General features: G+C 42.0%; 1 protein-coding gene across 2 annotated transcripts in view; it reads left to right on the forward strand.

Moving 5' to 3' along the window:
- Positions 1 to 15602, forward strand: part of SPIDR (scaffold protein involved in DNA repair) — a 317639-nt gene that overhangs the window by 276148 nt on the left and 25889 nt on the right. For both annotated transcript variants that reach the window (XM_034762891.1, XM_034762893.1), the window contains exon 11: positions 6991 to 7149. In XM_034762891.1, the coding sequence (XP_034618782.1) occupies positions 6991 to 7149 (159 nt within the window). The remainder of the gene's footprint in view (positions 1 to 6990; positions 7150 to 15602) is intronic.

Below are 15602 nucleotides of genomic sequence, written 5' to 3' on the forward strand. Positions count from 1 at the left end.
GAATTGGAATTGTGTAGGCAGAGTGTTGTGCCTGTGGTGATTGAGAGAGAGGGGAGTGTTTTTAAGTGTGCTTTGTCTCTGCTAGGAGCACTCAAAAATAGATAAAAAATTGTAAAGCTGCTGCCCCTGGGATCCAGCTGAGGTCACTCAATTTGGGTGAACTGCAAATGGAACGAGGCGGAGAAACCCCCAAAGCTGGTGGATATTCCAATACTTAGATTTACCAAGCCAGCACAAAACAGCTTCTGTAGTACCTCACTGGTTACTCAAGAGTCCAAACAATGCAGTTCCCTTAAAGTACCCAGCCTCAGGCCTCCATCCAGACACACATGTCAAACATATGGTGATAAATTCTGAAAATCTTATTTCATCATATAAAAGAAAAGGTTCTCCTGATTCCAAAGACCAAGTCCCAGACCCAGGTCAAATGATAACTTATATCTTACCCAAAATACACGCCTATAGTCAATTCTTGCTAACTAAACTAAAATTTATTAAAAAGAAAAGAGAGCGAGAGTTGACTGAAAGATCAATACAGGCTTGAGTTCAATTTCTTGAGGTCCAGATATATACCAGAGATGAGCATGTAGTTGCCAAAAGTCCTTTTTAGAAATAGTCCATAGGTTGGTTTCAGAGTAGCAGCCGTGCGTGTTAGTCTGTATCCGCAAAAAGAACACAAGTAGTCCATAGGTTATAGTCCAATGTCCATATTCAGGGTGGCTCCAGTCAGTGACTGGGGATCTCAATCCTTATGGCTTAAGGTTTCCCCCTCTTGAAATCCAAAGCAGATCTGAGATGAGGAAGGATCGTGTCCCAGGGTTTTTATACATTTCCTGCAGCTTTTTGGCCTGAGAAAAAAATAGGCTTAACTTTCCTTCTCCTAAACATCATGGCAATTAGCACAGGATAATTTATCCATTAAACAGTTCAGATACAGGTTACTACAACCTTCAAAGAGACATATAGACAATAATACTATTTCACTCAAGTGTCTTCCTAAATATTAATACTCCTTTTTTGATCTTTGAATCAGAGTTATAGCAAAAGACAAGAGTTGTTTGCTTACATCACAAGACCTGAGCAAACAGGTACCCTTCTATCTCTAACAATGCAGGCTTGCATTTCAAAGCTCTATTCATTTACATATCTTCCTAACCAGTCTTTAGAGTTCCACCATGGGTCAGGTCAGTCTGTGAGTTACTTAACTCTTTCTGGCCCTGTCACCTTTCAATGAGATATTATATTACACTCATAATGTCACAGAAATCTTCCCCAGCAAAGAAGGATAATCAACAATACCCTACCTTGATGGTTAAGATAAAGGATGAGCAAACTTTGAAGTTAACACTTTCCCCTTCCCTCCACTCTCTCCCCAACTCTCCTGACCCTCGCTTCCTTTCCCCTCCAAAGAAACAACAACAAATTGTGTCCCTTTTGCATACTGTAGAAGATTTGTTGGGGAGTTGTATGCACAAATTTCAGCCTGCCTTTCTTTCTCACCACAATCTGGAGTGTTTTCCTTAAAATGTGTATAAATAAAAAGTCTGTGTGGTCCTTTTACCTTTGATAAAACACAATTACTTTTAGTTAAGTTCTGTTTATGACAAATCTGCTGCGTATTTCTACAGGATGTGGACACGGGCAACTGCAGCATCTTCATTCAGTGTCTTCTTGCTCTCCACCCTCAGTCATCCCATCCTCTCCTCTCCTCTCCTCTCCTCTCTTCCTATGCTAGGCATATTTTTCGATACACTGTTCCTCTCACTGGCAGAGATGGTGGAGGTAGTTGTCAACTGTGGAATGATTAAGCACAGGTGGGTTCTACTCACGCCCATCCTTCCAGAAGACTTAAGTGCAAGATACGAGGCAGCGCGCCATAGATGTATAGTATGTTTCATGTATAATTAAAAAGAAGAAAATGGAGTTTTATTCCTTCACTGTGAAGGATGTCTAATTAGGAGGGGCACAACAGTGCAGTCCTGTAATCATCTCCACATTTCCAGTGGGAAATATTTAGTCCTTAATATTACTTCAGTCATAAAATAATGCAAAGTAATAAACCTCTCCTACTCCCTCCCCAGTTCCCCAGGGCTTTTAGGAAATTAACAAAATCTTCCCAAGGTTTAAAATAAGACTCTGTGTCATTACATTAAAAAAAAAAAAAAAGTAACTGACTAAGCTCTGCTTCATTTCTTATCATTCCCTGTCCTTGCCCCCTTTGCTCTTATCAATGAGTCAGACCTCACTTCTTCCTTAGTTGTCTTCTCACATTCTCGTCTGCATGCAGTCTCCCATGTCACCCTCCGGGATAGAACGAACTCTCTGTTCAGTCTCAACAGGAGTCTTTTTTTCCACATCCCTCCTTTAAATTCTGTACTTCTGTAGGGCCACAAATGCTAAGCCTTCCAGACCATTCTAGTGCACTCCTTTTATAAGAATCACATCTGGCCCGAATGATTAGTTTTTTATAAGTGGTTGATTCTTGCAAGTGGAGTATTTTAGTATGGGAATGATTTTGTCCCAGTGGGTTTGATCACTATATGCAATTGATTCTTCTATCAGTGAGTCTTATAAATTGAGTGCACTGTATTTTGAAAAAGAGGATATAGGCCCCCATCCCCACAACACACGCACAGATCCAGTTGATTAATAGTAATGTTTTTTCTTTTATATTAGTTCAGGAATATGTATAGCAACAAACAAGTATTAAACATTTATTTAGAAAATTTACAATATTAGTCAAGCTGTTAATGCATATTGCACTTTATGGAGAGATGGATTTGTGGTAAATACATTGCTGAATTTTCATAGATGAGTAATGTAGTTCTGAACAATTAGGTTTTGGATTATATGTGTGGTCTTTTGTAATTTAGGTTTCAAGTTTGTTCCGTGTAGTGGTTCCAAAGATAAAAAAAAACTGGTACAAATTGTTGCTTAATTTTGTATATATTGTTTGATTGAGAACTAAATTTTGATTGTATTTGATGAAATGTGGGCCAACATTATAATATGAGAAAATGATGCAAATTCAGAATTTATTTCAGAAAACTAAACAGAATCCTCTGTAAAGCATAGCTGCCATGCATCAACATCCTCAAGGAGCCAGTAGGCTGCATCCATTCATGGTGGTGCTGGTAATAGTGTATGAATGGATCTGTAAGAACTGAGCCAGCTGCACCTGAAATGACATCAAGAGTTCTATGAATACGTTTCTGGGTCCTGTTGTGCTGCTAGGTTGTTTCTGTTGTATGAGTGAAGAGGAAAATTGACTGTCATTAATTAGATACTTGTAGCATTAGACTGATTTCCTGTCCTTGCACAGTGAGATGCTGGGTCTATGATCAGTACGATCTCAGGTTTTTTCATTATATCACTTGTACTTGCAAAAAGGTTTTAAGGAGGTAAATATTTTTTGTGATGTCCTCAGTCATGTTGTTAGTCTGTGATGTTCTTTATCTTGAGTTCCAATCTGGAATTCAGTTTTGCAAATAAATCAATTGCTAATCTCAATTTAGATTTGTGTATACTAGCGTAATCCTAACCTATTTGGTGCCCCCAGCATATTTGTAATAACCCACATGCCCACTTACACACATTCTCCCAATAATGCAAAAGCAATCACATAGAATCATAGAATATCAGGATTGGAAGGGACCTCAGGAGGTCATCTATTCCAACCCCCTGCTCAAAGCAGGACCAATTCCCAACTAAATCATCCCAGCCAAGGCTTTGTCAAGCTTGACCTTAAAAACCTCTAAGGAAGGAGCTTCCACCACCTCCCTAGGTAACCCATTCCAGTGCTTCACCACCCTCCTAGTGAAAAAGTTTTTCCTAATATCCAACCTAAACCTCCCCCACTGCAACTTGAGACCATTACTCCTTGTTCTGTCATCTGCTACCACTGAGAACAGTCTAGATCCATCCTCTTTGGAACCCCCTTTCAACTGTGTTGGAGTTTCAAGTAGTTGAAAGCAGCTATCAAATACCCCCTCATTCTTCTCTTCTGAAGACTAAACAATCCCAGTTCCCTCAGTCTCGCCTCATAAGTCATGTGCTCCAGCCCCCTAATCATTTTTGTTGCCTTCCACTGGACTCTTTCCAATTTTTCCACATCTTTCTTGTAGTGTGGGGCCCAAAACTGGACACAGTACTCGAGATGAGGCCTCACCAATGTCGAATAGAGGGGAATGATCACATCCCTCGATCTGCTGGCAATGCCCCTACTTATACAGCCCCAAATGCCGTTAGCCTTCTTGGCAACAAGGGCACACTGTTGACTCATATCCAGCTTCTCGTCCACTGTAACCCCTAGGTCCTTTTCTGCAGAACTGCTTCCTAGCCATTCAGTCCCTAGTCTGTACTAGTGCATGGGATTCTTCCATCCTAAATGCAGGACTCTGCACTTGTCCTTGTTGAACATCATCAGATTTCTTTTGGCCCAATCCTCTAATTGTCTAGGTCCCTCTGTATCCTATCCCTACCCTCCAGCGTATCTACCACTCCTCCCAGTTTAGTGTCATCCGCAAACTTGCTGAGAGTGCAGTCCATGCCATCCTCCAGATCATTAATGAAGATATTGAACAAAACCGGCCCCAGGACCGACCCTTGGGGCACTCCGCTTGATACCGGCTGCCAACTAGACATGGAGCCATTGACCACTACCTGTTGAGCCTGATGATCTAGGCAGCTTTCTATCCACCTTATAGTCCATTCATCCAACCCATACTTCTTTAACTTGCTGGCAAGAATACTGTGGGAGACCATATCAAAAGCTTTGCTAAAGTCAAGGAATAACACATCCACTGCTTTTCCCTCATCCACAGAGCCAGTTATCTCATCATAGAAGGCAATTAGGTTAGTCAGGGCATGACTTGCCCTTGGTGAATCCATGCTGACTGTTCCTGATCACTTTCCTCTCCTCTAAGTGCTTCAGAATTGATTCCTTGAGGACCTGCTCCATGATTTTTCCAGGGACTGAGGTGAGGCTGACTGTCCTGTAGTTCCCCGGATCCTCCTCCTTTCCTTTTTTTCCCTTCTTTCCCATAGGCATTTGGATTAGACTCATGGTGAGCAAAGATACTGTTTGTGCATCTACTGTACTGGTAGATGCAGTACTATTGTGGATTGAATTGTTGGTGTTATAGCTCCAATAGTACATTTCTCCCACTACTATTCCACATCCATCATTGCTCATGCGTCCTGTCTGGTATACTTTATGCACTTGACTATACATGGGTCAAGTTTGCTAGAAGCCACTTGTCTGTAAAAATAACACTACATACAATGTGGGGCTCATTTGTGTGCTATATTGTAATGATCAACTTCTTCAGCAGCAACTGAGTTCATTTTGCTTCAGCCACTAGACTGTCTTAAGCTACTGGCTTAATATGAGCGTGCTGCCATTTGGCCTGACGCTGACTTGCAGGCGCTGAAGTCGATCTCAAGAAATGAGAAGATCCAGTGCTTCTTAAAAGAACACTGGCTGATGCCAAGTGTCTGAGGTAATGGCTGAGATGGACCTCACTTGGAGTGGCAAGCAAGTTCTGTGAAAAGAGTGACCGTTGATAAAAATAGGTCCAGTGTGGAACAAAAAACATGTTCGTTTTTTGAAAGGCTGGATCAAGTCCTTGGTGTGCAGCCCAATATGCTTCTGGGTAGCGTGGAGGCTCCATGTATAGAATGGGTGAGAGATGAAGAGAAAGCTGATTCCATGGATCCAGAGGGATGAGGAGCTAAACTAAGAGATACCTGACTGTCTACCATTCACTGGTTGCAGTCCTTTCTCTGTGATTGGATCTTTTTAAAATGGGTTTGTGCTCTACCAGTGGAGGATCTTCAAGAATGGTGCTCACATGCTTAACCTACAAGGAGATTTCACAGGAAGCCCCTCTAAAGCCTCTTGAAGCAGTGCCTGCACTTTTAAAATTTATCTTAATTCTACCTTCTGTCACACCTTCGTTTCCTCCAAAAAGGAATCAAGTGTCTCTAGATGTTGGAGGCACCTACGCTGTCTGCAAGGGTGCTCTGTAATTCCTTTCTCTCTTGAAAGGTCTCCTTGCTCAATCCCTGTCCCCCCATTCCCCTCTCCCCCACGGCAGTGAAGCTAGTTTTGTATCCAGCAGCCTCGTTCACCCACTCTTCTGTGACTCATACTATCTTAGCTGCTAATCTCTGATGTGGAACCTTGTGATGAAATACCTTTTTGAAAATCTAAATATACTTCATCCACTGACTCTCCCTTATATACCATGACAGTGATATCTTCAAACTCCAGCAGGTTAGTTAAGCATGACTTCCCGAGCTTGATTCCATGTGGACTGTCCTTAATCACATTGCTTGTTTAGGGGTACTCTTACCACATCCCTGAAGATAGTTTCCAAGTGTTTCTATACAACAAATGTTAAACTCAGTGATGTATAGTTCCGTGTTTTGTTTGTTTTTTATTCATTTATTTAAATAATTGGGTTGTGTTTGCCAATTTCTAATCATCTGGATCACTCTCATTTCAATTAAATTAAAAAAATATATCCAACAGTTTCCTTTTTCTTGACACTTGTTCATCTCATCAAATCCAGTGTTTTATTTAAGTGGATCAAATATATAACCAGTTGTGTTATCTGTGTATTCTAGAAGATTCATCCCCACTTCGGGCAGATCTATACTCTTTCTTTATAGACACAGGAACAAAGTATTACTTATCTACTATTTCCTAATCTCCAGTGTAAATCCTTTAATTCCATTTTCACTTGTTCTCTATAGCTTTTGTTATCCTTTGTCTATTACAAATATATTTGAAAAAATCTTTAGTGCTATTGTTGTTTTAATGTATTTATTTGTCCCAGAACCCATTATATGCAAAGTGCTTTAAAAGCATTTTAGGCTAATCCCTACTCCGAGGAACTCACAATCAAGTTTTCTGCAATTTGTTATCTATTGTTTCATAATTGTGAGCAATTTGCTAACAGAGAAACATTAAACATTGTTTTGCAGATTATGCCTCCTTGTTCAGGATGCCTACGGAATGTTCAGTGAAGTGCAGTTTCAGACCCCATGTTCTGCAGAGGACATTGAACAGCATAGCAGGAGATGGGAAGGAAAATCCTGCACTTTAGCTGGAATAAGAATTTTGCAGAGAACCACAAGGGGAAGGTGAGAACAATCCCTGAAAAAAATATGCTGTGTACTGTGGCAGAGGTGATGTCATTTTATTTAGTTAAGGATCAAGATACTTCGGAACACAAGGCAGACATTGTTTGATCTGGTATTATAATCACCATTTGTAGAACACCATGCAGGTAGCAAAGCAATAAAGAGAAAATATAATATTTGAGCAGCTATACACAATCAGCATAAGCAAGTTTAGATAATATTAAGTATTTCCCAGGAAAAGGGGTGGAGGAGGAGAAGCAAGCTCATTATTGTTTACATTATGAATAGTTTTCCTCACTTCTAATAAGATTCAAAGACTCAAAAAGACAGATAAGACCTTGTAGGTAATTTAGTCCATCTCCTTCCCATTGCAGGATTGGTCTCTACAGTACATTTTCTACAATTTTGTCCAGTTTGGTTTAAAATGTCTCAAGCACTGCAGTTTCTTCTAGTATAAAAAGGCCTTTTCAGTTTTGCTTATGTTGCTTTGAAAGGGGTTTAAGGAAAACCGGGGGGAAAATCCCATTTTCAGTCCAGAATAAGTATGTCCACAATGAGTTATTCCAGTATAACTATATTGGTTTAACTATACTGGTAAAATTATACCAATATAACTGATGAAACTCTCCTATGTAGACAAGCCCTTAAGGTGTTGGTTTCAGGAAAACCATCAATGGATTCTAAAATGGCTGTAAAGGAATAAAATATAAAGTATGAGGAAAAAAATGTTTTTTCCCTCTGCCCACCTGCACCCTTGGGTCATGTGAGTCTGGAGTAAGCCAAAATGGGTGATAAGCTCCAACATGTGTCTGTTGTCCCACAATCCCAAGGACTGGAATCTCACGTAAATACTCAGAATGCTCTCTGTTCCCTTAGTCTTGGGTGTTTGGTAGACAAGATTTTTCTTTACAGTCTGATAAGCATGTGCTTACTTTAAGGACCAAAATGTAGCCTAGGTTCAGAAGGCAGTAAAGGGTATTTTAGTTAGCAGTCTGACCACAGACTGCTAACTAGCCTGAACGAATTCTGGGGATGGTGGGCCTGGCACATTAGGGTAGGGCAGAGGGAACCATATACTCTTCTTTTGGGGGACATAAATGCTCTGGAAGAGAAGGTGGCTGAGAGCTCACACAAATGAGTCCTATCCTGACCCAGAGCAGCCCATGCAGCGCTTGACCATTGGGATTATGATGGTTATTGCTGTAGGGCTGCAGTAATCCCCATGCAGTGCCATTGTGGGGGAAGAGGGAAAAGGTTGGGTACAGGGTCTCCCAGTGTTGTTTTTTGAAGGAGGTCACTGGGGGCTCTCTCTCCACTTCTCTGATTGTTGGGGTTGGGATGGGCCTTTGGTTCAAAGGACAATCTAGGACTATGCAGTTCATTTAGGCCCTGTTCTAAAGCCCTTTGAAGTTAATGGAGGGATTCCCATTGGACTGGTTTAGGATTGGGGCCCTAGTGTCTACAAGGAACACCTTCTGCAAGGCTCTCACAGCAATGAACCCTTTCCCCTGTTAGGAAACTAAAGGAAGAAATGTCTCCCCAGACATCATTGTCCAGTATCTGGATGCCCTATAAGGCAGATGGATAGTGTGGAGTCACAGAGAAGCTGTTGTGACTTACTAAGTTTATACAAGTCATTACTGTAGAAGCTGGATTAATAGCATGTGGTTCGGTATGTGTTTCCTGACCATCTTTTTCCTCTCCACTATTCTCATTCACATTAGACTACTAACCCTCCCTGCACCTCTCTTCCCTGACCTGCACATTTTGCGTCAGCAAGTAATATGAAGGTTTGAAGAGAGAAAAGCAGACCCAGTGAAATTTTTTGCCATTCAGTGTTTGATGTGTATATTCTATATTTCTCAAACCAACCCTCCCTCCACTTGCTAATCTTATAAATTTAGTCTCTTGGGAAAGGAGAAGTGAGATTGCCCCAGGTTTCCTCAGGGATGTAGATAGCAATTTCTAAGCTGTACACATTCCAACCTATATGTCACCTCCCCTCTGCAGTATACTCCACATTTTCCAAGATAGCTTCAGTATGATCACTAACCAAGTGGATGCAGTTATGGGTAAAGATTGAATAGTGTGTTCAATAAAAGGTTGCATGAGGGGGGAAAATAACCTGCAAATTGCCTATGAAATGCTTCCTTACAGGAAGTTAAAATTGTATGCTGCGATGTACATGGTGCTTGTCTATCTACACTTATGGATTTCTCTGTGTTGGTACTTTAGTTCTGATTGGTGTTGGAAATAAGGTGTAAATTTTTAATAGTGAAGGTAATTAATCTTTGCCCATGGATATGGTGGATTCTCCATCACTAGCAATTTTTAAATCAAAATTAGAATTTTTTTTTTAGAAAGCTATGCTCTAGTATAAAAGGAAATATTTTGGGGGAACTCTGTGACCTGTGTTAATCAGGAGGTCAGACTAGATGATCAAAATGGTCCCTTTTGGCCTTGAAATCTGTGAATACATACAATAAGTTCTCCTTTAGTAGTTTATAAAGCTTTTCCCCTGGTCAGGCAGGCACTAAGTGACTTCATGATGACAATTCCAAAAGCAAACGATTAGTTCTTCTTCAAGTAGTGTCCTTATGGGTGCTCCACTCTGGGTACGCTTGCCCTCCGTGCGCCTTTGATCAGAGATGTTTGCTCCGTGCACGGATGTTACTCGGTCTTGTGATCCATGCAGTTGCAATATAACACTGCATGAGTTGTGGGAAGCGGCGTGGGCTGAGAGATGTGCTGGCCGCCGCTTCCTGCAGCCCCTGTTGGCCTGGAGCAGCGAACTGCGGCCAGTGGGAGCTGCGATCAGCTGAACCTGCGGACGTGGCAGGTAAACAAACTGGCCTGGCCCGCCAGGGGGCTTACCCTGGTGGGCCACGTGCCAAAAGTTGCCGATCCCTGCTGTAGGGTATACCCTGCTAGGAGGGGTACGGAGGAACATTTGGGGGATGCGCGGTAGGGCCCCGGTTAGCCCCTATGAGGGGCAGGGAGGGAGCACCACCCAACCCCACTCCACCCCCAGCCCAGCTCTGGCCACAGCTCCACTCAACCCCCTGTCCACCTCCAGCCCAGCTCAGCTCAGCCCTCATTCACTCTCTGCCCCCAGACCAGCTCCTCCTCCATCCCCATATCCACAGGAGGTTCCAAATATGGTTGAAGCTCTTCTTTTTAATGCGGTATTAAACTGTTCAATTGCAGCATGGACTAATTGTTATGCACGCTAAAGGATTGCAAGGCTACTTTGCATTCTCTCAGTATCTACACACCTGAGAGGTTTGATAAGACTCAGACAGTGCAAAAATCCTGTCCGCCCAATAATCGAGCTCCCAGAGATCATACAGACCTCAACACAAAAGTTACCTCTCTTTGGTCTGCCAACTCTCCTTCCCCGTTCCTTTTCAGGGATCCCGACCGCTCTCATGAGAACCAGCTTCGACAAGAAATAGACTCTCTCCTACTCTTGGGTGCTATAGAACCAGTTCCCAGGCAGCACAGGGGGAAGCAGTTTTATTCCAGATATTTCCTGGTTCCAAAAAAGAACGGTGGTGGGAGACCCATCCTAGATTTAAGACTATTCAACACTTATATGAAGATTCAAAAATTCAAAATGGTGATACTTGCAGCAATAATTCCATCCCTGGACAAGAGGATTAGTTCTCAGGCCTAGACTGTCAGGATGCACATTTCCATATAGCGATCCACCCATTTCACAAACAGTTCTACCTTATACTGTTAGACAGGACCATTTTCAGTACAGGTTGCTCTCTTTCAGCCTGTCATCTGCCCCAAGGGTCTTTTTGAAGGTTATGTCAGTAGTAGCAGCACATCTCTGCAGAAAAGGAATTCTGTTCCCTTACCTAGATGATTGGCTTCTGAAAGGTCACTCCTTGGATGTAACTTCACGGGCAACTTGTGTCGCTGTAGACCTCTTCATCAACTTGGGCCTACAATTGAACATTCAAAAATCCACCTTGACTCATGCAAAAGTTAGAATTCATAAGCACTTATCTAAATTCAATAGAAGCAAGAGCCTGCCTCCCAATGCACAGATTCATGGCCATACCCAACATAGTACAGTCCAGATCAGCTCTCAGACCACAGTCAAGAACTGTTGGGGCACATGGCAGCTGGCACTTTTGTTATAAACCATGCAAGACTCCGAATGCATTGCCTTAATGGGTGGCTCAGAACTGTTTATTCACGGAACAATCACAGTCTAACTACACTACTGTCTGTACCTACCTGTGTGAAGGAATCACTCACTTGGTGGAAATACCCTCAGAATGTTTGCGCAGGAGTCCCTTTCACCCACGCTTCCCAACAGTGTCATAATGATGGATGCATCCCTGCTAGGGTGGGGAGCATATCTGGACACTCACACAGCCCAAGGCAGGTGGATGCCTCAAGACACCACTCTGCACATCAACCTCCTGGAACTCAGATATGCCTGGGTCTCCAGTTTTTATCATTAATTAAGGATAAACACATAAAGGTCCTGATGGATAACATAACATGTTCTATATCAAGCGACAAGGAGGGGCAAGATCCCCCTCTCTGTGTGCTGAAGCTGTCAAGCTTTGCAGTTGGTGCATGCCCAATCAGATTGCCATCACAGCAGCTTACCTTCTAGGAGTTCAGAATGTGACTGCAGGCACACTCAACAGGCACTTCTCTGAAGACCATCCATCATACTACACCACATATTCCAGCAATGGTGCACCCTGCAAATAGATCTATTCACAATGGCAATGAACAAGAAATGTGCCCAGTTCTGCACCAGAGGTGGGCTGGATCACCATTCCTTGGGGGATGCCTTTCACCTTCAGTGGTCATTGAGTCTACTGTATATGCATTTCCCCCAACTCTCTAATATCCAAAGTTCTACTCAAAATAAAAAAGGACAAATCCAGAGTTATTCTAATAGTTCTGATCTGGCCCAGACAAACGTAGTTTCCTTACCTGATAAAGCTAGCCATTTACTCACCAGTCACTCTCCAGGCCACTCCTAATCTCATTTCCCAAGAAGGCGGGAAGATCTTTCACCCCAATTTTGGACTTCTTCGTCTCAAAGCATGGCTGGTAGATGGTCCATGGGATTAGAAACAACCTGCTCAGAGGAAGTAAAGAGAGTGCTATTACACAGCAGAAAACAGTCTGCATGCTACATTTACTCACAAAATTGGACAAGATTTGCCTGCTGGTGTGACTTCAAACACATTAAACCAACAACCTCATTGGTGCCAGGTATACTGACCTATACCCTAGAACTAAAAAATAGGAGCCTGTCAGTGAGGTCCATTAGAGTCCTCCTGGCAGCTATCTTGGCTTTCCATTCTCCAATCAAAGGTTATTCTAGATTTGCCCATCCAATGACAATGAGGTTCCTCAAGGGGCTTGGACATCTCTTTCTGCCAACTAGGAGTCCTACTCCAGTTTGGGACCTCAGTATGGTCCTTAAATACCTTTCAAGATCATCATTTAAACCAATGACTACCTGGTCACTCTTCCATTTATCAATTAAAACAACATTTCTAATAGTCATCACTTTGGTTCGATGAGTTGGGAAAATAGGGGCCCTTATGGCATACCCCCTTTTCACAATATTTTTCAAGGACAAGATCACATTATAACCACATCCTAAGTTTTTACCAGAAATATCTTCTGAGTTCCATGTTAACCAACCCATTCACCTTCTGATCTTCTATCCTAAACCTCACCTAGGCAAAGAAGAGGCACTGTTGTACATGCTTGATGTCAGGAGAGCCCGGGCCTTCTATCTTGACAAGACTAGACCTTTCAGATGGACTCCCAAATTATTTGTCTCGATTTGCAGACAAAAAGTTCTGCAGTCTCTAAAGAAACACTTTTCAAATGGATATCCGATTGCATTAGTTCTTGCTATCAATTTTGCAGTACCCAAGCACCTTTGCACATACAAATTCACTCTACAAGGTCTATTTCTAGCTCTAAAGCCTTTCTCATAAATGTTCCCATCATTGAAATATGTAGAGCTGTGACTTGTGTCTCTATACATACCTTTGCTAAGCATCACGCAGTAACTCTTGACTGTGCTTTTGATTCTGCATTCAGCTTGACTATGCTTTCTTGGTATTGGACTCAATTCTGAAGCACCCTCTTGCTTAGAGGGAACTGCTCCATAGTCACCTAGTGTAGGGACACTACTTGAAGAAGAAGAAATGGTTACTGACTCTGTTCAGGAACTGTGGTTCTTTGAGATGTGTCCCCCTCCACTACCCGCCTTCCTTCTCTGCTTCAGCGTTCTTTGCTATAGAGCTTCACAGTAGAGAAGGAACTGAGACTGGTTCGCCTGCGTAGTGCTATATAACAATGTCAGGGAGCATGAGACTGAGTAATACACATATGCGGGCCGCACGCACATTGCTATGAGAACTCTCCAATCAAAGGCGCAGGGGGACAAAAGTGTAAGTAGTGTGCAGCACCCCTAGGAGAACACATGTCAAAGCACCACAGTGACTAAACAGAATGAGTAACCATTTCTTCTAGTTATTCTTTCTCAGAATATAAAAGCAAAGGCAAATTTTAAAGTGGTAAGAAGAAATACTTTAACATGATCCCTCCCTAGCCTGGAAACTTGCTTTAAAAGATATAATTGATGCTAAAAGCTTAGCACGATTCAAAAAAGGATTAGACATTTCTATAGATAATGCAGACCTCCCCAGTTACATTAATTGATGGGGTTTGGGAAGAAACTTTTCTTATGGCAGTTTGTTCCATAATTGTTCACTCCCGGGTTTTCTTGCATCTTCCTCTGAAACATCTAGTCCTTCTGTCTGTGTCAAAGGCTGGATGCTGAACTAGCTGGTCCCGTAGTCTGTTATGACAATTCCTATGTTCCCAAGTTGTTGTAAAGTTTACCTCATTGATGGGTGAAATCCTGGCTCCACTGAACTTAATGGGATTTTACCCACTGTTTCTAAATAGAGCTGTGCAAATAACTGGTTTTGTTGTTCACTGGCTGTTTTGAGGGAAAAAATCTTTTTGGGTTGACCCGGAACAAAAAAATCAAAATTTTCAGTGAGCCAGAAAGGGAGGGGAAAAATAATTTAGGGTCAAACAAAACATTTGACCTAAAATCGTGTTTAGTTTAGTTTTTGAGGTCTTATAAACATTTTTTATTTTTAAATAAATTTAAACAACTTTTTGTTTTGAATCAAAAAATCTAAATGTTCTATTTTGAAAATGTCAAAACAAAACATTTAGATTTTTATTTATTTATTACTGAAACAGTTTGGTGAATGCAACACAAATTCAGAAAATGTTTGTTAACCCGAATTTCCATTTTTCAGCTAAAAAAGTTTTGGCAGAACTGTATTTCTAAATCATTATGAGCTCCTCTGATGGGAAATACTATAGAAATAAAATTTACTTGATGATGCCTGACTTCTGTGGTGAGCAGTTTATGTTCTGCATGAGGCAGAGGGCTGAGTTCCCGGGGGATGCTCGAACCCCCCCTGCTCTGCCCCAAGTCCCACCCTCACTTCACCCCTTCTCCAAGACCCCACCTCTTTCCGCCTCCTTCCCGCATCTCTTCCTGCCCCTGCTCCTCCTCCTCCTCCTCCCCCCAGCACCTCCTGCACACCTCTGAACAGCTGATTGCGATTGGCAGAAGGTGCTGGGAGGGGGGAGGGGGAGGAGCTGATGAGTGGGGCCTACCGGTGGGCGGGAGGGACTGGGAGAGAGGGGGAGGAGCTGATCCACAGGCCTGTCCATGGGTGCTGAGCACCCAGTTTTTTTCCCGTGGGTAGTTGGAACCTATTGCATGAGGTCTTATTATAATTTTTATGTAAATTAGCTACAAATGTTAGTATTAGTCAGTACATCACCTAGCCCCTCCGGAAATCCAGTGTGTCTGTCTCCCTTACCTTTTCTTCCAACCGTTAGCTCTGTGATTTACTTTCTCTTATAGTCTGTTTCATATGCTGGCTTTCTATAAAGACATGGTTGGTTATGCAGGACAACATAGATGACTGCTAACTGCCATAAAAGAGGGTTCTTCAACTGCTGGATGGTAACAGGAAACATGTAATGGCCACAGAGCAAGGAAGTAGTAATTTCCTTCCTTTTGGTTTTCCCTCCTCCAAAAGAGTACCATCTAAAGGAACCACCCACTTCCCTGGGGTTTTGAGGTCCTTGAAACCATTTAGTAATTGCTGTGTTTATAAGTTGAGTGCCTCAGTTTAAAGCATAACTTAAATAATTTAATGTTTTAAGATACTTTTATTCTTTATTGTTTTTAATAACTGCATAGATATTCAAAACTAATTTATTTTCTAATTGGGTGTATTCTTTTTCCTTTAACAAACTTTGATTATTGCTTAGGTTTTCAGTGGCCCATAAAACTGGTGAGGATATATTTATTATTTATCACCCCACCTATATGTATATCTGAGAGTACAAAATGG

Source organism: Trachemys scripta, chromosome 2 (assembly GCF_013100865.1).
Source record: "Trachemys scripta elegans isolate TJP31775 chromosome 2, CAS_Tse_1.0, whole genome shotgun sequence".
In the NCBI taxonomy this organism is placed as follows: Eukaryota; Metazoa; Chordata; order Testudines; family Emydidae; genus Trachemys; species Trachemys scripta.